Source organism: Ursus maritimus, unplaced genomic scaffold, assembly GCF_017311325.1.
Source record: "Ursus maritimus isolate PB19 unplaced genomic scaffold, ASM1731132v1 scaffold_8, whole genome shotgun sequence".
Classification (NCBI taxonomy): domain Eukaryota; kingdom Metazoa; phylum Chordata; class Mammalia; order Carnivora; family Ursidae; genus Ursus; species Ursus maritimus.
The window spans coordinates 64,713,213-64,736,419 of record NW_024426996.1 but is presented as its reverse complement, the minus strand read 5'-3'; the positions used below and the strand labels follow the sequence as shown (position 1 = coordinate 64,736,419).

The following is a 23,207-nucleotide window of genomic DNA, read 5'->3' as shown; positions in this document are numbered from 1 at the left end:
TCAGTTTGGCTAAAACTGGGCACTCTCTGTGTGTGCGTGTATGTGTGTGTGCACACTCATGTGTTTAGTACAACACTGGCACAGGGATCTTCTAATTAGAACAGCCTGACTAAGACTTTAATATATTAGCAAGTCTTAGACATTTTTCTCCTTGCATCTTTATATGCAACCTGCTGTGAGGGCTTTTCCACTGGCCTTTGAGTCCAAACCAAACTCTGGTTCTGTATGTTTGCCATTTTTATCCCAGTATGTTGTGTACCCATCCATAGTCCCTGTCAGTCTATGTTTACTTTGCTTGCAACTCTGGTTCAAGAAAGAAAGTGAACTCACAGAAGTGATTTTTCCCTACTCAGATCTGGGACCTCATAAATCACGCTGACAAGAAATAGGATGATGGTCTCTTTCTGTTCTTGAGGAGATTGGAAGAGGAGAGGCTCTAGCATGGTTTTGTCATTTTTCCCTGTGGTAGCAGGATGAGAAGGATTCCAGCAGGCCAGCTCCTCAGCCCTAGCCACGCAATTCTCTATTTGAATGTTTCTGCAATGAAAATGCAGAGACACCCACCAGGGTCACTGGGCCAGTTTAGTACCTGCCGCTGAACTCCTGGCAGTTAACAATGGACTCGTCAGCGTTTCCCTTTTGTTCCCTTGCAAGCAGGAGAGGCATCGTTTTTATCCCCTGGTTGAGCATGTGAATCAATGCTTTGTGCATGTTCCATGGGACTGTGCATGTTTGCAGAAGCTGTCTGGCTTTCTCCCCGGCAGGCTTTCATGTTGGGCAGTAGTTCTGCAAACGAGAAAAAAAGCTATGCAGATTCTCACAGGTCCCTAGACTGGATTCTAAGGCAGTCAAAGGAGATGGTTGTTTTCTGGCCTGGTACTTGGTTTTGGTTATTTTAATTCTTAAATATATGACATGTAGAACTTAAATTAGTTATAAAATTATTTTTAGAAAAATTAGTATTTTGCAGTTGTGGTTGACAGGGGAAGAGACACAGATGGCAATGTGGACAAGTAGAAGGAGGAGTATATATACGTGTTTTAATTCCTTCAAAACTTGATGTGCTTGAATGTTACATATTTCCTTTTCCAACCATACTTTATTTAAAAAGAGCCAGTCTACCTTGGCTTAATTCCTGTCTCGAGGCCATTCATAAGGCACTCTCTATGAATACTCTCTTCAGTAGTTTGCATCCATGCACAAAGGTCAAGGGATTAGGCATCAGTTAACTGCTCAGGAACCTTTTGTCTATGGAGTATCCATAGTCAAAAAAAAAAAAAAAAAAAATTCCAAGGTGATTCAGAATGTACACATGTGTTGTAGTTTATGGGTATAGTTCCTCTAAGAGACCCCAAAAATACAGACTTACAAAGAAAAAGGTAGAGTGGATCTTGCTTTGCTAATGCTAAAAGAGTCATTTTGGTTGAAACCTAATATTGTTAAAATTTGGTGTAACATATGAATGTTCATTTTCACCCAATTTATTTAGGAATATGTCTATCTTGTAAAGGAAACGTGCCTTTTAATTTAATTTCTCCATTGGGAAATAGATATCAGTGCATCCCATATATAGAATTTATTTATTCTGGTTTTCAAAGAAATGTTCAGTGCAACAATTCATGCAACACCAGAGTTTTGTTTTGTTTTGTTTTTGCCAAACTTGAAATATTAAATTAAAATGCTAATTACTAAATATTAATACTCAACATTTATTAAAATTATTAAAATACTAAAAAATGAGTTAAATTCCCTGACTAACATGATAGAAATCAGTGTAAAACTACTTAGAAAATTCTCCACATTTTGACATCTTACTATGGGCGTCCATGGATGGGCTTTGGGGTGTCCACAAAGGAAATCATATAGAATATTGTATATGTGCATATGTGTATTTGGTGGAAAGATGGCCCATTGCTTTGGCTCTTAGAGGGTTTAAACACCACTCTGAGTTTAGATATTGGGCAGAGGGGATGCCATAACATTTTTGTGCCTACTCAGTCTACATACAACCAGAGCTGTGTGTTGATCCTTTTCACTTAAGGGTCCTATTTCTGGAATTAGAATACATGTCTCAGTTTGGTCACAGGGACACAAGGTAATAGCTGGAGCTGCCTCAGCCCTATTATTATCACCTCTTCCAACTTACAGGTGGACTTTCTGGATTATCTGGAGGTTGCACTTAGAAGCTGAACAGTGTCTTTTCTTTTCTTTTTTTAAAAGAATATTTTATTATTTATTTATTAAAATTTATTTTATTTAAATTCAGTTACTTAACATACAGTGTATTATTAATTTCAAAGGTAGAGTTCAGTGTTTCATCAGTTGCATATAGCACCCAGTGCTCATTACATCACGTGCCCTCCTTAATGCCCATCACCCAGTTACCCCAGCCGCCACCCACTCCCCCTCCAGCAACCCTCATTGTGTTTCCTATAGTTAAGAATCTTTTATGGTTTGTCTCCCTCTCTGCTTTTGTCTTATTTTATTTTTCCCTCCCTTCCCCTATGGTCCTCTGTTTTGTTTCTTAAATTCCACATATGAGTGAAATCATATGATAATTAATTGTCTTACTCTGACTTATTTCTCTTAGCACAATACCCTCTAGTTTCGTCCACGTCATTGCAAATGATAAGATTTCATTTTTTGGTGGCTGAGTAATATTCCATTACATACACACACACACACACACACCCCACCTCTTCTTTATCTTTTCACCTGTCGATGGACATCTGGGCTCTTTCTATAATTTGGCTGTTGTGGACATTGCTGCTATGAACACTGGGGTGCATGTGCCCCTTCTTTTCACTACATCTGTATCTTTGGGGTAAATACCTAGTAGTGCAATTGCTGGGTCATAGGGTAGCTCTATTTTTTACTTTTCAAGGAACCTCCATGCTGTTTTCCGGAGTGGCAGCACCAGCTTGCATTTCCACCAGCAGTGTAAGAGGGTTCCCCTTTCTCTGCATCCTGGTCAACGTTTGTTGTTTCCTGACTTGTTAATTTTATCCATTCTGACTGGTGTAAGGTGGTATCTCATTGTGGTTTTGATTTGTATTTCCCTGATGCTGAGTGACACTGAGCATTTTTCTATGTGTCTGTTGGCCATTTTTATGTCTTCTTTGGAGAAATGTCTATTCCTGTCTTCTGCCCATTTCTTGCTGGATTATTTGTTTTTTGGGTGTTGAGTTGGATAAGTTCTTTGTAAATCTTGGATACTAGCTCTTTATGTGATAAGACATTTATGAATATCTTTCTGTAGGTGGTCTTCTGGATTTGTGGGCTGTTTCCTTTGCTGTTCAAAAGCCTTTTATCTTGATGAAGTCCCCATAGTTCCTTTTTGCTTTTGTTTCCCTTGCCTTTGGAGACGTGTTTGGCAAGAATTTGCTGTGGCCGAGGTCATAGAGTTTGCCGCCTATGTTCTCCTCTAAGATTTTGATGGATTCCTGTCTCACACTTAGGTCTTTCATCTATTTTGAGTTTCTTTTCTCGTATGGTGTAAGAAAACGGTTTGGTTTCATTCTTCTGCATATGTCTAATTTTTCCAGCACCATTTGTTGAAGAGACTGTCTTTTCTCCATTGGATATTCTTTCCTGTTTTGTTGAAGATTAGCTGACCATAGAGTTGAGGGTCCGTTTCTGGGTTCTCTGTTATGTTCCATTGATCTATGTGCCTGTTTTTGTGCTAGTACCATACTGTCTTGATGATTACAGCTTTGTAATAGCGCTTGAAATCCAGAATTGTGATGCCACCAGCTTTGGTTTTCCTTTTCAACATTCCTCTGGCTATTTGGGGCCTTTCCATACAAATTTTAGGATTATTTGTTCCAGCTCTGCAAAAAAGTTGATGGTTTTTTGATAGGAGTTGCATTGAATATATAGATTGCTCTAGGTAACGTAGACATTTTAACAATATTTGTTCTTCCAATCCGTGAGCATGGAATGTTTTTCCATTTCTTTGTGTCTTCCTCAATTTCTTTCATAAGTGTTCTGTAGTTTTCAGAGTACAGGATCATTTACCTCTTTGGTGAGTTTATCCCTAGGTATCTTATGGTTTTTGGTGCAATTGTAAATGGGATAGATTCCTTAATTTTTCTTTCTTCTGTCTCATTGTTAGTGTATAGAAATGCAACTGATTTGTGCATTGATTTTATATCCTGCGACTTTGCTGAATTCCTGTATGAGATCTAGCAATTTTTGGGTGGAGTCTTTTGGGTTTTCCACATAGAGTATCACATCATCTGCAGAGAGTGAGAGCTGAGCAGTGTCTTTAATGAATAAATATAATTCTAGGGACTAAGGTGAAACTGTGTATGTGTTTCTTTGTGTCTGAAAAGTAGTAGATATTGAAAAAGATATTTATTGAGTAAATGAATGGATGAATAAAACATACATCAAAATGAATGAATAACCAAAGAATTAGAATGATATGTAATTTAACTTCTTGAATGGAAGCCCTACTTGGTTGAAAGAGAATTGGAAAAGAGCATTGAAAGGTTTTTTTCTGCGATCCTCTGCAAGAGAAAGATACCCACACTAATTGTCAGCAATTTTGTATGTTCACAAGAAAACTTCCCAGAGATGATAATTTTCCTCCTTTTTTTTCTTTCATTTTCTCTCATTTTTTTTTAAAATTAGCTATCCAGCTTGATAAAGTCAATTGCAAAATATATTGTCTGTGGTCTCTTCTGGATAATTTTGAGTGGATCCAAGGGTACAACAGCCGGTTTGGTCTCTTCCATGTTGATTTTGAGGATCCTGCTAGACCTCGAGTGCCTTACACATCGGCTAAGGAATATGCCAAGCTCATCCAAAACAATGGACTAGAGGACCATCCATAAAAGATGGCTGGCCCACATCTCCTGGAGAAGAGGCCTCTGGTTTTGGAAAAGAAGTCTGCTTTGGTTATCCTTTAGACAATCTCAAATTGCCTTTGTAATCATCTCCTACCAGCTGATCCGTGATTATGAAGTCTGAATATGGAATGCCTGGGGATGTATTTAATGATGGCCTTTACTCTATTTGCATTTGGATCAATGAGGCTTAAAAAAAAAACAGAGTAGAAAACCTCTGAAATTGATTTTTATATTAAGAAATCAGATAGACTTAAAAACTTCAATTTAAATCCTTAGGATTTTTCTAGAAAAAAATAATGCAAAATTTGTAAAGATAGTGTGCTCATGATTTGCAGCTCCAACAGCAGGACCATTTAGTATAAGAATATTTGTTTATGAGCCTAGTTTTTCTGGTTATGTCAGCTATTATTTGCTTTGTAGATCCATTTTCATGTGGTCCAAAATTTTTCTACTGTTTAATCTAGTATAAAAAATCAAAATTAAAGTTAGGCACAATTTATAGTTATGTGTTCTATTCAACAAAGGAATTAATTGATGACATACTTAATAAAATGGATTTATTGATATATTTGGCACATATTTTCTTTATGCATGAACAAGTATATCTTTCTCTTGCCTGATGAATTATTTTTGAAAAATAATAAATTAATAAAACAAATTAGACTGTGAATGGAAGAAAAAGTATTTGAGTTGATGTTTAGCGGAAACAGAATTCCTACTCTAGGGTGACACCAAATGAAAGGCAAAATAATAAGCAGGACATGGCCTCTACTTTTGGGTATTTTTTTAAAGTTGAAGATCTGTAAGAACATTGATGACACCCAGGAAATATATACATGGATTGAATGACTTACATGAGTATAAGACGTCTATACACGTCTGAGATGTATATTGTATAGGGTTGGATTGGAGTTGGACAGTCTACTGAGCTTCGTCAGTTGGGATCAGTAGTAGATGTAGGGCTTTCTCTGGACATAATGTGTCCACACCAGCAAATCTTTCACATATATTGAATTTGGACCCTCACCTCCATATTTGAGTAGTATTTACTCAACATTCATTTGTGTATCATGCTTGAAGCTAAGAGGTAAGTATTATCACCCCCATTTTGTGGACTGAGAAACTGAGGATGCACTGATGTGAATTTTCCTCAAGTCATGTTGTTGGTACTTGTTTCCCGAACCCAGAACTTCTTTGGCATCAGCTCGGTGCTCTGTCCATCACACTGTAGGTCCAGGTGCCATAGAAGTCTTTTCTCCTTCTTCTGAATTAAGGAAAAACAACAACAACAACATAGGTGTGGCGTTGCCTTATGCAGGAGGAAGTGGGAAAGTGTTTTTCTGTGTTCTCATTGTGTTTCCCTGAGGAAACTTTTGCCATTCCCATACTTTGCCATTCCCATAAGGCCTTTGGCCCTGAGCAGACGCTATGTCGTTTTTAAAAAACACTGTGGTCAATTTCTAGATCGTTTTCATGTTCATAATCAGGGAATTATTTACAGCAAAGAACACTGTCTTGGTAACTTTGGACAGAGTGAGAAAGAAATTGTCGTAGTAGTTCAATAAACGTAGATGCACTGGGGAAAATTATATTAAGATTAAAATGGTTACATAGGAAATTCTATTACATCTTTGCCACTGTTTTGTTATTTTTATTGTTCAATGAGACATTATCTCACAATTTGTGTTCATTTAAAAAGCACATTTCCAAATCTTATTTCATTCCTCTCCTATCCAGCCTGTCTTTTTCATTTTTACCATGTATCTTATTTACAATTTATGTGCCCTCCTTATATTATCTTGCAAGACAACTGAGTTTTCCTTTTAATTAGGATGTTGTTTTGAATATTATTTATCCTACAGGGCATATTTACAAGTTTTACAACAATACAAATGAGCACTGTATTTTCGTTACCAAAACCAGAAAATTAATATTCACGCTGTAAATAAAATGATCTGTCACATTTGGTCTACCAGGTGAAATAAGTATCGTTGCTGCAGCATGCCCGGGATTCCTCACAGAGCAGTGGCTTTCTGCAGCTCTCTGCTGGGTTTCAAGGGCCAGAAACAATCCAACCAAGGATGCTTCCTCAATTCATCCTGCAAATTAGAATCCTGATGAGTTTAGGTGAAGAAAAAAATCTCCACCACCCAAAATCTAACAGCTCCTGTAGTATTTTAATTAATGTTATTTGTAATTGCTTGTATTAGCATTTGAAAACAGGATTGATTGGCTTTTGCCTGTCAAGGAAACAGAACTCGGATTCTTTAAATGGAAAAACAGGAGTTGTTAATTATACTTAAAAATCCATAGATACTGTACTCAGATGTCTTGAAGGTCATCTGAGGCTTGTAAAGTACATGTTTTATGTCTGTTTTATCTGAGGAGAACTTGGATATCACAATGATGGATTGGATCTACTTGTATTTCTTTCTCTCTACTTTCCTTCCTTGCTTTATTTTTATTTATTTATTTATTTATTTATTTATTTATTTATTTATTTATTTATTTTTATTTTAAGAGAATGTGAACACATGTTTATAACATCCTGGGCATCACTTCTAGAGAATTGTGGGATTTTTTTGGGGGGGGGTAGTTTTTATTTTAGGGTAAGTTATTTCTGAATTGCTAAGAACATAAAGAAAATAACAGAAGCCCATTTTCATTTTGATATGTAGGGCTTTAGTTTTATAACTCCTGTGAACACCAGCACGAAATGTCCACCTAAGCCCTTTATTGAATGAGAAGGTACGAGTTCTCATTAAGAAACCCGTAAACTAAGAAGCTGGCAACCTTGGTATTTGGCAGTGGCCTGCCAGTCAGTCTTTTGTGCTCTGGGAATTTGTGTTCGGCCGTAGCTTTTAATTATTTTTATGAACGAGGGAATAATGAATACATTTGTAATATATTGAAAAAATTCCCCAACACTGGCTGACCAAAAAGTAGATTTATATGATAATCCTTAAACACCAATTCTATTGCTCAGTGCTAGGCAGAGAGAAAATAGAATACTGAGCTTCATTACTGAGAGAGCAGAATAAATCAAAGCTGATGGAATTAATACTGTTTAATTACTAGCAATACACCTTACCTGGAGAACACATATTCATCACTGATGACAATATTTTAGGCTCTAGTTGTCCTGGGAGGGATATAGTACTTAGCACAAAGCATGATGAGCCTTAAAGAATGAAATTAGAAGAAAATTTGACATAGAGACACTTTATGGTGGCCTTCATGAAGTGAGAATACACCTTATTAATTGTGGCAGCAGTGAGATGGGGAGATGTTGTAGAAGCACTGGGTTAGGGTCCCGGGGAAGAGTGGTCCCTAATGGTGAGAGTTAATGAGTGCTTCTTGTAGAGAGTAAATGTCCCCTTGTCCTAGGTTTTCCCAGCGTCTGTCAGTGTCACCTGACATATGCTTGGCTTGTGTGACCTTGCCGAAGAGGCTACTGTGGTAACTGTTATGAGGCAAATGTAGAGTAATCATTAAGAATGTGGGCTCTGGAGGCAGTTCACCAGGATTTAAATCCTGGCTCTGACATTTACTAGCCAAGCCACTTACTGAACTTCCCTGTGCCTCAGTTTTTCTATCTGTAACATGGGCTTCTTGTAAGTTGCGAGACGTAAGTAACCTGATAGATATAACATGCTTAGACAGTTCCCAGACCATGGTTAGGCTACAGTTACTGTGGGCCATCGTTTTTCACTCTCTGATTTGTTCACATGGATCCTCCAGCAATTTGTCAATTACAGTTTAGGATCTCTTACTTTGGTTCTACCTCCACGTTCTGCAGACGTTTCTGCTCTGGTCAGCTGGGAGTCACTGTCACTCCGATTTTCTCTCTCTCCAGTTGTTGGGGCAGTGGTTTTCCTTGTGACCTCAATTCGCTGACTGATCTAAGAAGAATGGCTAATTTTCAGTTTGTTCAACTTCTTTCTTGTTAGGAGAGGAGCAGTAACATCCAAGCTCCTTACATTTTGGTCCAGAAACAGAAAATGGCCATTATTTTGTAATCATTAGAATTGAAGGTTTCCAGCAGCCCAATCAGAACATATTTATTAAACTAAACTGTGCAATAGGTTGTGGAGATGAGAAACTACTCACAAGACAGAACTTCTCCAAAGAAGTTCACAGTCTGGTTGGGGAACTAAAACAGAGACATGAGATGATAACAGATGATGCCAGGTGAATTTTCTGGATAGTAGGAGTAGGGTGACCTCTCTGCTAGATGGGGGTGGGCAAATATGGCTTCCTGGACAAGGGAAGTAATATAATATTAAAAACAGGGGCACCTGGCTGGCTCAGTTGGAAGAGCATGCAGCTCTGAACTCAGGGTCCTGAGTTCGAGCCTCATGTTGGGTATAGAGATGACTTAAAAATAAATTTTTAAAATGTTAAAAATATTAAAAACAGTATGATAATATAAATAATGTAAGTTAAAATATGGAGGTGGAAGGCGTGAAACCTTGGGCGTGGGAGACATTGCTTAGGCCAGTTCACCTTAGGAAAGGGAGTGGGAAGATTGGATGTGGACAGTCTGATGTTCTTGGTCTTGGTTTTCTCTTGGAACAAGTTGAAGATTTCTGAACAGGATGGTGAAGATTTAAAAGCAATATGTTGAAAGATGGCAAAGAAACTAGAATTAGGAACCAGTTAGAATGCTGCTTTTAGCAGAATATAGTTGATGTGTTAAGGGCTCTATTTAAGGTAGGAAGTGCATATATGAAAAGTTAATATATAATTATAATTAATGTATGAAAAGTACACAGGATCTTAAATGCAACATGGTCTCTTGGATCAGATCCTGGAACAGAAAAAGAGATTAGTGGAAAAACTGGGAAATCACATAAAGTCTTTAGTTTAATTAATGGTGCTTTGCCAGTGTTAACTCCTTAGGTTTGGTGAATAAATACAGCATGGTCAAGTAAGATGGATGTTAACATTAGGGGAAGCTGTGTGAAGAATGTATGAACTGCTGTGTACTCTTTTTGCAACTCTTTTGAGTTTAGAACAAATCTAAAATTGTTCCTCCCAAAACTCTGAAAAAATGTACATGGAAGAATTAATATATTCAGGGAGTGTATTAGATATAAGCATATATTATAACCTACATATACCAAGATAAAAGACAGCTGTCTTTTATAACCACTGTTGTAGCCACTGTTAATGTCTTGATATGTCCTTTTCTCTCTCTCTTGGGGTTGTGCTATTATGGTTAATTTTTTCTTCTTTATAATTTACTCTTAAGTTTTCATTAGTTAGCTTCTGTTTTCTTCTATTATTAGAAAATATTTTTTTCCTAAAGATTTTATTTATTTATTTGACAGAGAGCAAAAGCAAGAGAGATCACAGAGGGAGAGGAAGAAGCAGACTTGCCACTGAGTGGAGAGCCTGATGTGGGGCTCGATCCCAGGACTCTGAGATCATGACCTGAGCTGAAGGTAGATGCTTAACCTACTGAGCCACCAAGGTGCCCCTTACTAGAAAATACTTTTAAAAACAAACTTCAGTGGTCAAGATGATTCATGGCATAATGGAGTCATAGAGGTAGATAAGTCATGATGGCTCTGTAAGGGAACAATGATACCATTGATGAAAATTGGCAAGCATACACCTCTGTCTAGGTGATACTTTAAACTCATCGTGGCAATACATATTGCTTAAGTACTTGTTACAGTTTTGAGATATTTAAAAATTAACTGCTACATCTTGTCTGTAATCACCAATATATTCTATCCCTGCTGCACATAATGTTTTTGTTTGTTTGCTCTCCTAGATGGTGAACAACTTAAGGTCTGATTTATCTTAATATTTCCAGTACCTTGCATGACACCTGGCAATTCTACACAATTTATAAATGCATACTAACTCATTGATGCAGTGGATGTTAGGTGGTCAAATTCTTATTTGCAGTGGAAGCCTAAGATATGGATTGACTCATTTAATCCTTACAAGAGCCTTATGAGGTAAATTCTACAGTTACTATCCCTGTTTTATAGATGAGTAAGCTGAGGGAAAGCGAAAAGTAAGTAACTTGTCTAAGCCATAGAGCTAGTAAACAGTGGAGCCAGCATTGCAACTCATGTATCTGTTTCCAAACATCAAAAAGCTACTTCATATTCTTTCCAGATACAGTTGTGGCAGAATCAGGCCTGGCTCCCTGGTTATTTTCAGTAGGCCCTCCTGACACATAATTTAACCACATTGTAACATTTCGGTGTAAGATATGTGTCTCGGGGCACCTGGGTGGCTCAGTTGTTAAGCGTCTGCCTTCGGCTTAGGGCGTGATCCCAGCGTTCTGGGATCGAGCCCCCCATCAGGCTTCTCCCTGGGAGCCTGCTTCTTCCTCTCCCACTCCCCCTGCTTGTGTTCCCTCTCTTGCTGGCTGTCTCTCTCTCTGTCAAATAAATAAATAAAATCTTAAAAAAAAAAAAAATCTGTGTCTCTAAAACTTCAGCTGATTTCCCATACCTCACAGCGACTCATTTCACAAAGTTGTAGGGTGTAGTATCTTTTTTTCCTAAGACTAGCATTGTCCATACCAAACATTTTCTTTGCTTCTGCACTCATCCAGGCCATGTTTTTTGAATCCTGCCTTCTAAGAAACTGGTTACTCTTCCCAGCAATGGCTCTTATCAAAATAAAATTACTCCCATGATAAAGGTGCTACATTTACAAACAAAATCACAATGAGGTATCACCTTATTTACATCTGTCAGAATGGCTAAAATAAAAAAAGAGAAGAAATAAGCGTTGGCGAGATACAGAGAAAAGGGAACCCTTATGCACTGCTGCTGGTGGGAATATAAACTGGTATAACTCCTGGGAAAAATAATATGGATGTTCCTCAAAAAAATAAAAATAGAAACATCATATTGATGGGGTTTTAGAATATAGGTGAGGGTCAGTGGGGTGAGATCCACAGCCAATGACAAAGAAAGAATTCTTGAGATGTCTTTGGTGCAAACTGGTGGTTTACTAAAGCACGGGAACAGGAAGAGCTGCTGCACCGGGATCTTGAGGAGTGGTGATTATATATACTCGGGAGTTGGGGGAAGTAAGTAAAAGGGAGGTTTCAAAAGAACTTTCATATGCTAAAGAGGACTGACCTACAAGATACCTACAAGATACCAGAGGTCTTGCCATTGTCAAGTTAAGGTGGTTTTTACCTCTAGCGAGGTATTAACATTAAGACAGTTGGGAGATTCCTGAGGAATGTCAAACAGGTCCCACCCAGGAGTGGGGGCTAGGGGGAGGTTTATACTTTGTCCTCAGCTTGCCTTTTGCTCCCTCATCAATATGATCCAGTAATTCCACTAGTGGGTATTTACCCAAAGAAAGCAAAAACCTGTGGAGTTATTCTTAGAAAATGTGTTGTAAGCCCTAAGGGGTGACCCTGAAAGTAGCTGAAACATCAGCAGTGTTCCTGGTCTCAGGCTATTGAAAGCAATAGCCTGGAACAAACAGGATCCAGTGATCTCCTGGGGCAGGGCATAGGTTAAGAGCTGTAAGAGAACATAACCCTTGGTCCCCCTTCCTGCACCTGTCGATTGCTAGCACAAACACCCCTCTCCTTCCTTATCCCATGACTGCCTCCCTGCGTACTGGTGCTTAGGGGAGGGTGCAGGCCTGCTTTACAGCTTCAAGATACTTGCCATCCCTTTGTTTGATACATCGGTTCTTGCTTTTCTGATAAAAAAATAAATAAAATAAAAGCTATATGCAGAATCTGCTGCTGCTCTGTCTCACAGAGGGAGTCCTGCATGTCTGCTCAGATTGGTGTCTGAGAACTTTATTTCAGTACGAGACAACAAAACCCCAATTCAAAAAGATACATGCATCACTATGTTTATTGTAGAATTATTTACAATAGCTAGAATATGGAAGCAACCCAAGTGTCCACTGATAGATGAAGGATAAAGAAGGTGTGATATACATGTACATTGGAATATTACTCAGCCATAAAAAAGTGACATCCTGCCATTTGTGATGACATGGATGGACAGTATGCCAAGTGAAGTCAGTAAGTCAGAGAAAGACAAATACCATACGATTTTACTTGTATGTGGAATCTAAAAAACAAAACAAATGAACACCAAAAAAACAGAAACAGAATCATAAATACAGAGAACAGCCTGGTGGTTATCAGAAGGGATGGAATTAGAGGGGATGGGCAAATAACCAAAGGGGATTAAGAGGTACAAACTTACAGTTGTAGAATAAATAAGTCACAGGGATGAAAACTACAACATTGGGAATATAATCAATGATACTGTAAAAACGTCGTGTGGCGACAGATGGTAACTACATTCATTATGGTGAGCATAGCATGTTGTATAGAATTGTTGACTTTGTTGTACACCTAAAGCTAATATAACATTGTGTGTCCACTATACTACAACTTAAAAAGGGGGGGGGGAGGAAGGGCCTCATTTTTGGTCAGCAATGGAGCAGATATGGTGGTTAAGCCCATAGATAGAGATAGATAACCCAGGGCTTGATTGGAGCTCTAGCATTTATGGACTGCATGACCTCAAGCAACTCACTCATACCTCTGATTTTTGTTTCCCTCATCTGTGAAGTGAGGATTAAAATAAAACTAGCTCCAGGACACCTGGGTGGTACAGGTGGTTAAGCGTCTGACTCGGTTTTAGCTCAGGTCATGATCTCAGGGTGGTGGGATCGAGCCCCACGTCAGGATCCTTGCTCAGCAGGGAGTCTGCTTGGGATTCTCTCTCTCCCTCTCCCTCTGTCACCCCCCACTGTGCGCTCTTTCTCTCTCTTTCAAAAATAAATAAATCTTTAAAAAAAGTAAAAAAATAAAACTAGCTCCTTTATAGGGCTGCAGTGAGAATTAAGTGAGATGATATAGGAAAGATAACTTAGAGCCTTCTCCACTAAGTGGTAATTACAATGTCTTATAAGTGGTAGCTATTATTTTCTGTTAATAGCAATGTGAAGACTCTAAATCAGGGAAATAATTTCAGGAAAAGTACTCTTGCTACATGCCTATCCTCCTTCCTTATTTCTTCCATCTGTACTAAAGCAGTGATTCAGTGAAGAGCATCCACTGGTGGCTTCAAGAAAGCAGCTCATCCTTCTCGCAGTGCAGGATTATTCTTCCCTGGGCTACAGTTCATTCCAGTGCTCAATTCTCCCCTCCCTTTCCTAGGCCCACCCTGCACAGGGGATAGAGGGCTGCCTTCTAGGAGAGTGACTGGCTTCCCAACACTGCTGCCTGCCGACTGACGATTTGGGAACTGTCCTGTAGCCAAATGTAAATCTGTCATGTGTGCCACGTGCCCTTCGTGCTCTCCACGTCATACAGAACTGAAAACATTTTACTCACCACTTACATCACAACAAGGAACTGGCGGAGCGTTCACACCATGTTTTCCATCCTCCCATAAATCTCTCTCTCTCTTTTCCTTCCTGTAAATGACAGTACATGGTTCTTATTACCTTAATAGAATGTGAATTGATTTGCGTGAGAGATGGAACTAGCCAAAGGATTTGGCTGAGAATAAATTTTTTTCTCTTCTCTGTTTCATTTTTCTTACAGTAGAATGCACCCCTGAAAACCTTCCAGATTTTCTACCTTCTGATCATACTGTCTATTATAATTCCACCCGATGGCAAACTTCTCCTTATTGACTCTAAATTACATTTAATCCTGTTAGGATCACTTTTTATTGAAAGGCATGTGTTGTGATGGCATTGACGGGAGTCCAGAAGCCAAGATGCCCAGCCAGAGGAAAATAAACTCGTGGCGCTTTTGAATGGTTGTCATTTTCATGCTGGGCCCAGCTGTGTAGCCTCTTGAAGGATGTAGAGGATTGGGGTGTTCGGTGCAGATAATGGTGGGCTCCCGGGTGGTGTGGAGAGCTCTCCACACAAGAAAATAATCTTTTGAGCCCAGTGGACTAAGAACCAAAGGCCATTTTGAGCTAAGACAGTATAATTCTATTAGTGAAAAGCCCTTTCAGGGGGAAATTGCCTGTGCTAAAATGTATGCACAAATTAAAATAACAGGGCTAAGGGGGAAAATATCTCTATAAAAGGCTTTATGACTCTAGTGGATAATAATATCCTTGTCACATTAGGATCTGGGGACCTAATAGATATAGAAGCTTTTTACACAGCATATGGGCCTTCTTTACTCAACTTTAGCCTGTGCAATAAATCCGCTCTTGGGTGCTTATTTGATGAATTTGAATGCTGTGCCAAAGCATACTTTTGTTCTCATCAGGAAAAAGTAGAAAGTAGGGTCTGCATATCATTGCTGTGTGTTGACACCTTATAAGATTGCTGTCATCTAAAAGCCCCATTTTGGCTAAATGTATTGCATGTGTAAGTTCTCTGTAATTTGCATGGGATTTTGTGGCGACAAGTACTGTTAATATTGCTGTTTTGATATGGCGTGTAAAATTTATTTAAATGCGTAACATGGTTTAGAATAGATTCATTAGAAAGGGGTGAATTGGGAAAAAAAAAAAGCTGTCAGCACAAATGCTGTTCATTTTCCAGGGTGACAGAAATCAAAAGTCCCAAGGACTGCAACTGTTGAATAGCTAACTTCATGTATCACAGCGCTATCTGTAGGGTGGGCCCTCCTCATCCATTGGACAGCGGCTGCAAATTTAAAGCTTATGCTACATTTCCCTAATTCCATGACAAAGATATGAGCAATGGGCTGTCACATATTTGAAAATTGTGCGGTGTAAGTAAATAAAGACACAGTTCATAATTCTATAAAAGGGTGATGGCAACATTTATTGTAGAATTAAGCGGTAATGAAACAGATGATTCTTTGAGCTCTAGCAATGGACCAGGGAGTTTAGTACCAGGGCCTCTCTCTCTTAAAGTACCACAAAATTAAGTTAGTAACCAGCTGCATTTATCGTCTCCTGCCTTTCTGTCCTGTCTCCCTTCCGTCACTTTGACTTATCTATCTCATTCTCTTCCTCTTGCTCCACCTGTCCTCTCAGTCACCCTCCTGTTCTTTCATCGGACCTTTCCTAAGAACTTGTCTTGGCTCAGGCAGTGTGCCAGCACTGGGACCACACTGGGACTAAGACAGACGTGGCTGATCCTCACAAAACGTACAGTTTATGTAGAAATGGGGCCGGCTTACCCGGCAGGAAGACCCCTGTGCTTAGGGCACCAGCAAAGGAGGAGTCGCCCCCCCCCTTTTAAAAAAAGTATGCTCAGTCTATGCTATTTGGAGGAAAGTACTGAAGCAGTCATCATGGGCAATATCAAAACCTGTTGGACACCTTCAACTTATTTGAAAGTTTTGATTTTTGTCCTAATTTCAAAATCCATATGGTGTTGGAGGAGACACCATTATCTTGTCAGAGCTTAGGGCCTCTAAAAGTCTTAATAGAGAACATGTGGGGAACGAGTAATTAGACAGTGACATTGAACAAGTAATTAGAAGTGTGATGAGCACTGTAAAGGAGAACTACAGAGCGCTGTGGAGCATATGAGGGGGTGCCTCACTCACCTCCTTTCTTTTTTCTCGATGAAATCCACGACCTGCACATTTTCAACTAGTGGAATAAAGCCGTTGAAAGACGAGGTGTTTACAGTGTGCCTGGAGTGGGTGAGTGGTGGGGAGAAGGAGTCACTGCTTCTGGCTGCCCATGAATTGAATAAAAACACTGTTCTGGGCAGACTGAGAAGGACCTGAAGATCCTTGAGAAAGGGCTTTCATAGAATAAAGATTTTTTTTTTTTTTTACAACAAATTTAAATAGTTGGACTTCAAGAAATGAAAACCATTTCCTTTATCTCCAGATGATAGGGATAGGGGAAGAAAAGCTGCAAGACAAGGCCATAGCGCCCGCACGATATGGATGAGCTTTAAACATTCTGCTTCCTCATGGCTTTGAAGTCTTCTGGAAGCTTTTGGAAAGACAACTGATAGAAGGTCTATTTCTGGGATGACTTTATGATACCCTAAGTAGGAACTGTATGCCAGTGTTTCTCAAACATCAGTGGTATCAGTATCACCCGGAGAGTTTGTAAAAATGGATTGCTGGGCCCCATCCGAGAGTTGCTGACTCAGCAGGTCTGGGGGAGGCACCTGAGAATTTGCATGTCTCACGCATTACCAGATGCTGCTGCTGCTGCCCCAAACTTTGAGAGCCCCTGGTGTATGCCAGTGAGTCAACTAACCTTAGTGGTGGGGAGATGGAAACAGTATTGGCCTAAGAATCAGAAAACCTAAACATTCCCAGCACCACTGTTTAAATGCTTTGATCATCTTTTTTTTTTTTTTTTTTTTAAGAGGCAAAGAGTAAGGGACCAAGCAAACGGGAAGTGGGGAGGGGCCAAGGGAGTGGGAGAGAGATAGAATCCCAAGCAGGCTCCATGCCTCAATCTCATGACTCTGAGATCATGACCTGAGCTGAAATCAAGAGTCTGATGCTTGGGCACCTGAGTGGTGTCTACCTTCAGCTCAGGTCATGATCTGGCGGTCCTGGGATCAAGCCCCACATCAGGCTCCCTGCTTCTCCCTCTCCCTCTGCTATTTCCCCCTCTCCCTCTGCTGCTTCCTTTGCTTGTGCTCTCTTGCTTGCTCTCTCTGTCAAATAAATAAATAAAATCTTAAATTAAAAAAAAAGAGGGAGAGAGTCTGATGCTTAACCAGCTGAGCCACCCAGGCACCCCAATGCCTTGATCATCTTAATCTTATCATTAAATGTCTCCAAATCTCTTCCCTCATTGTAGAATGAATGTTCTCATAATAAAGTTGTTACAAGGACCAACTTGTACATCTGAAAGCATTTTGTAAACTGAGGAAAGAACTTCTGAGATTTAAAATTTTTGCTTAATTCACATCATGATCATATCCCTCTATCTAGCATGTCTGACAGAGGTCCAAAGATTGGGTAAGGTGTCCTGGAGGCTGAGAAGAGCAAATCTCTAACCTCCAACAACCATGGTTACTGGAAGAATGCAGTGCAGTTTAGCAGTATGCTGCAAATCAGACATTATAGAAATGTGGGTGTGACCAATTCTGTGGTGTTTCCAGAAGGTCCTGTCTTCATTACAGTTGGCAACCTGTCAGTTTTTTGGGAATCAGAGTTGCCTGTATTCTCAGTCAGATTCAGTTCTGGGTGAATGAATGAAGCCTGTCTACCAAGACTCGTTTGGCCCCCTTCAAGAGTGGTAGAGCGCAGCAGCCCCTGACCGGAGAGCTTATGCTAAGGATATAATAGGAGAACATGTTTGTGACCCTGCGGGCTTTAGCGTAAACATCAGAGCCCAGCAGCTGGGAACCCCAGCTTACACAGCAGTTGGGAACGCCTAGTGGGAACGCCCAGCTCACTCAGGGTGGAACGCTGCCCTCAAGATAACAAGCAGCGGGGAAGCCTGGTCTGCTACCGGGTGGAACACTGCCCCAACCGAAACTTGATTGTTCTTGACAATAGCCCGCGGGGGTCCATAGAAACATGTTTAAGAATAGGCCTCACTTGCTGAACATTACATCATCTACTCCCGTGACCTTCCCTGTGATGTACTCCTATTCACTAGGATGTGATATGGATCATCCCCTTGATTGTCTTTGGTTGTTTATTGCCAATAAATACGCGAGGTTGCTGCTGTTCCGGGCGATCGCACTCTTGGCGGTGGCACGCCTGGCGGTCGTCCCTTGCACCCACGCTCTCTTTCACAAGCTAACCTGTCTATGCCTCCTCCTTCTCCCGAATCAACGTCGTGGCTCTACAGACGGTGTCGCGGTAGTAGAGTGCTAAGAAGGAATGGTAAAATTTGAGTAGTTAATGTTGTAAAAACAAAAACAAAAATAAAAATTAAGCAAGAAGCTATTGTGGGTGTGTGAGGCCACTCATTCCTGTTAGCTGAAGAATCTCAGGGGTCATTTTTATTTTCTGGCATATTTACCCATTGTACAGTTCCTTTTATTCAAATTTATTAAGGCTTTAAAAAAATCAGACCTTATATGAGAACCTTTTGGTCCCCATCAGCGAGAAACAAGGTTCCATATTTTATTGACTGTTCCTAAGGTGCTTTATCCTTAGTCTCAGCTGAGCCCTGCCAGTGCTGAGCTGTTCCAAGAGAAATAGACAATTCCGAGCCCTGGTGGAAATTTGAACATCGATGTGTCCTCGAAGCATATCTGTGAGATGTACTGGGAGCACAGCAAAATTGAGAATCCCCTCTATGGGGTATCCAGAAATCCTTTATTTGGCCATTAAACTGTTCATAGAACTTATCACTTTCATGTGGTGACAGAAAATCATTGAGAAGGGTCCCTCCTGTCCAGCAATGACAAAGAAAACATCCCTGAGTATCAGTTGTCCTGGTGGTGGTTGTTCTGAGCCCTGGGTACATGCCAAGTGGCTTTCCAGGTAGCCCCCAAGGTTTGACTTGAAGTATGGTTTTCCCTCCAGCTTCAGAGGTACATGTTTACTTGTGTTTTAATAATTACGGCTGGAAGATTTCCCGCAGGAGACTGAATTGTTATTCTGTAGCATTTCTAAGGGAGAGTAATGACAAGGGAAGAAAACATGAGAAAAAGTCCAGGACTGAAGGACTAGCAGGAGATCACTGAGGGCAGTCCTTCTCTCTCAGAAGAGCAAACACCAGTAGCTGAAGATCCAAGTCCAAGTTAATCCATAGACTCCAGAGGCAGACAGACGGGGTCAAAGTCCCTGCTCCACCACTCTCTACTTCTCTGACCTTTAGATGCAGAACCTCCATCTCTTCCTTTAAAAAATTAGCTTAAAAACATTTCCTTCCTCACAGACATCTGGCAAAGATTACATGGAGGAATGTCTGTTAATTCCAACTAGGTTGTATGTTTCTTTGGGAAAGGGAGGAAAGTCTTTATCCACTTATTTAAAAATCTTGTATTGAGCAACTACTGTGTACTGGACACAGGAGGTATTTTCCTCCAGGATGTTATCCTATCCCACTGTGATTAGCTTCACGCTGAGCATGCATTTAACGCTTCAGTATGCTTGCTGTATTAACTGAATGAAATTTTCCCATTTTGCTTTAAAAAAAATGGTATGGGGTGGCTCAACTCCTTATTCACCTCTCAGACCATCCTTAAAATATTCACAACCTTTAATTTGGACACCCTATTATTAAAAAGATGGGATGGTACAATTTCTTCCTAGATCTTCCATGCCATAGTATTTCCTGGGGACATTCTTGATTAAAACTTGACGCAAGGAAAGTTTTATTTTATACAGGATGAAATATATGCAAAGGACCATGACTATGTTACTATCATAGTTTGTATTTTTGAAGTTTGGATCTAATTTTTGATTTAGGCATTTTGCCCCCAATGAAATATTATATGTTATAATGTAGCAGCTAATAAGATCTGATACAGTGACTTTAAATTGAATTTCATTAAAAAAATAAGAGCATAAAATGTCTTCCTAATAGTCTTAATTAGGGAAAATGGAAGATCATAGTATTTCTATATTAATGCACTAACTTAGATAATTGGGGTAATATGAAATGCATAGTGACAAAAATAGGAAGTTCGGAGGCTAAGGGAAAAATAACCCACCACTTTCCAGTTTCTAGTATTTTTGTTTTTGGACCAAGGAAGCTCACCAAATGTCAGGCCTCGTGTCTTAAAGTAATTATTCTTTTTCACGTGTACAAGTTAGTATTGTCCTACTGCAGGCCTTGTTTTGTAGTGACTACTTCCCTGGGAAAGGCATTGTTCTGAATCTTGCTGCTTCATAACGACTGCCACTTGTCCTCCTGATTAGGGCATTGTATGAAAACAGTGCATTCATTGCAGTGTCCTCCCTAATCTCTCTCCTTTCATCCAGAGCCTCCCAGTTTCTCAGAGAGCTCTGCCTTTGCATTTTTAATCGAATGCTCCTAAAAGTTGATATTCATGTATTCTGCTTGCCTGAAAGCTCTGTCCATGCTTCACTATGAAGGTCTTATCTGTCTCTTTTATATTTCAGTCTGGTTGGGGAGTGAAATTAGGCTCAATTCTCTAATTGGAAGCCACATGGGGCATCCGCATGATGATAACTATACCCGGAACTCAATAGCTACCCAGCACTCTGAAACAGAAGGTCGCCATTTTGTAAAACCATAGAAAATGCTACTGGGCATTTTACAGAATTGTCAATCAGGATAGAATGGACACTAATTGCTTCTCCCACAGCTGTTAACATTCCTCTTTGGTGGCCAAGCAACCCTTAAGACAGAACAAACTCTGTCAGACATCTGAAAATTTTCTACAGACCTAAGTATAGGTTTCCAAGGTGACATCTGTGATGAGTTGTACACTGATTAACAAGAATGAAGAACTAACACTTCTGAACAATAAAATTTTTTAGACAGAAAAATCTGATTCTATTGAAAGTATATAGTAATCATACAAATAAAATTTTATGTTTACAACTTTGGGGAGTGTTTGTGTCGATCTTATATGTTATTCTATCACAGTGATCTTTGTAGTAGATGTGGGCACATCAGGGGATGGACAAACCAATCTAGTAGTGTCCATACCCATAAAAAGTTATTAAAACTTACCTCTATATTTATTTTTACCAATTTTTTTAAAGAATGTAAGCTTTTCTAGTAATTAAAGTAAAAGTTTGGGAAAAAGAGGGTCATGTTTATAATTGGAGTACATGTTTATAATTCATAAGAAATATATATATATATTATATGTATATATACATATATACACACGTATAATATGTTAATATATTATACATGTATTCATAAGCAAATATCCATATATTAGGACTGGACTAGATACTCTAAAAATTTTTACTAATGGTAATGTGTGTTTATTATCTCTTGCTAGGCAATAATTATCCCAAAACATGACATCTTAAAACAGCAAACGTTTATTATCTTGAAGTGTTTATGGATCAGGAATCTGGGTGTAATTTAGCCGTCTGCCTCTAGCTCAAGGTCTCCCATGAACTTGAAATAAAGCTGTTGGCTGGTGATGGGTAGTAAGGAGGGCACGTATTGCATGGTGCACTGGGTGTTATATGCAACTAATGAATCATCAAACTTTACATCAAAAACCAGGGATGTACTGTATGGTGACTAACATAATATAATAAAAAAACTTAAAAAAAAAAAAAAGCTGTTGGCCAGTGCTGTAGTCATGTTTGAAGGATCAGCTGGGGGAGGATCCATTTCAAGTTCACTTACCTGGTTGTAGGTAGGGTCCAGTTCCTTGCAGACTGTTGGACAGAAAGCCATAGTTCCTCATTAGCTGTTGACTGGAGGCCTTTTTCCTTTCCTTGCCCTTTTATAGGATCAGAAATATGGCAGTATTTCACAAAGGGCAGCTGGTTTCCCTCAGAGTGGGCGAGTGAGAGAGGGCAAGAAAACAACCAGGTCAGAAGCTAGTCTTTTTATTACTTAATCTTAGAAGAGACATTCCATCACTTTTGCCATATTCTATTCAGCACAAGAGAATAGAAGCAAGTCTGTTGAATGGAATGGGATGGAATGGGATGGAATGGAATGGAATGGAATCTCATAGAATAGAAGTGAGTTGCTAAATCTAGTCCATGCTCAAGGGGAAGAGATTATCCAAGGACTTGAACACAAGGATGCAGGGATCTTTTGGGACTACCTTTGAGGTTGCTTAGCACAGAATGCATGTTCAAAAATTCTGGAGACTATTTGGAGTACAGATTCTGCAAATGCTTTTGTAAAGGTCCAGATTGTGAATATTTTAAGCTGGGTGGGCCACATATGATCATTGTTGCATATTATTCTTTGTTTTTTATTTTTCAGTCTTTAAAAAAATATAAAGACCATTCTTATCTTGAGCACCATGCATGAGTAGGTGATGCACCTTATTTTTCCTGCAGACCATTGCTTGCTGACACCTGTTCTTAGTGGACTATGAGGTGATTTCAGCTCAAATTCCAAAAGATTGCTAATGGTTTTCCAATGATAGAAACAGTTTGCTTAAAAAAAGAGGATGAATCCTTTGGATAAATACCGAGTAATGCAATTGCTGGGTCATAGGATAGCTCTATTTTAACTTTTTGAGGAATCTCCATACTGTTTTCCAGAGAGGCTGCACCAGTTTGCATTCCCACCAACAGTGTAAGAGGGTCCCCCTTTCTCTGCATCCTTACTAGATATTTATCCAAAGGATACCAACATAGTGATTCGAAGGGGCACATGCACCCCAGTGTTTATAGCAGCAATGTCCACAATTGCCAAACTATGGAAAGAGCCCAGATGTCCATTGACAGATGAATGGATAAAGAAGATGTGGTATATATACACAATGGAATATCACTCAGCCATCAAAAAGAATGAAATCTTGCCTTTTGCAACGATGTGAATGGAACTAGAG

The 23,207-nt window shown here is 39.4% G+C and overlaps 1 protein-coding gene across 1 annotated transcript in view; it reads left to right on the top strand.

Annotated features, from left to right (window-relative positions):
* Positions 1–5,430, top strand: part of LOC103658444 (cytosolic beta-glucosidase) — a 73,003-nt gene extending 67,573 nt beyond the window's left edge. Inside the window, exon 5 of the mRNA XM_008685917.2 lies at positions 4,636–5,430. Coding sequence (XP_008684139.2) covers positions 4,636–4,838 — 203 coding nt within the window. The 3' untranslated portion in view covers positions 4,839–5,430. The remainder of the gene's footprint in view (positions 1–4,635) is intronic.
* The last annotated feature ends 17,777 nt before the right edge of the window (positions 5,431–23,207 follow it).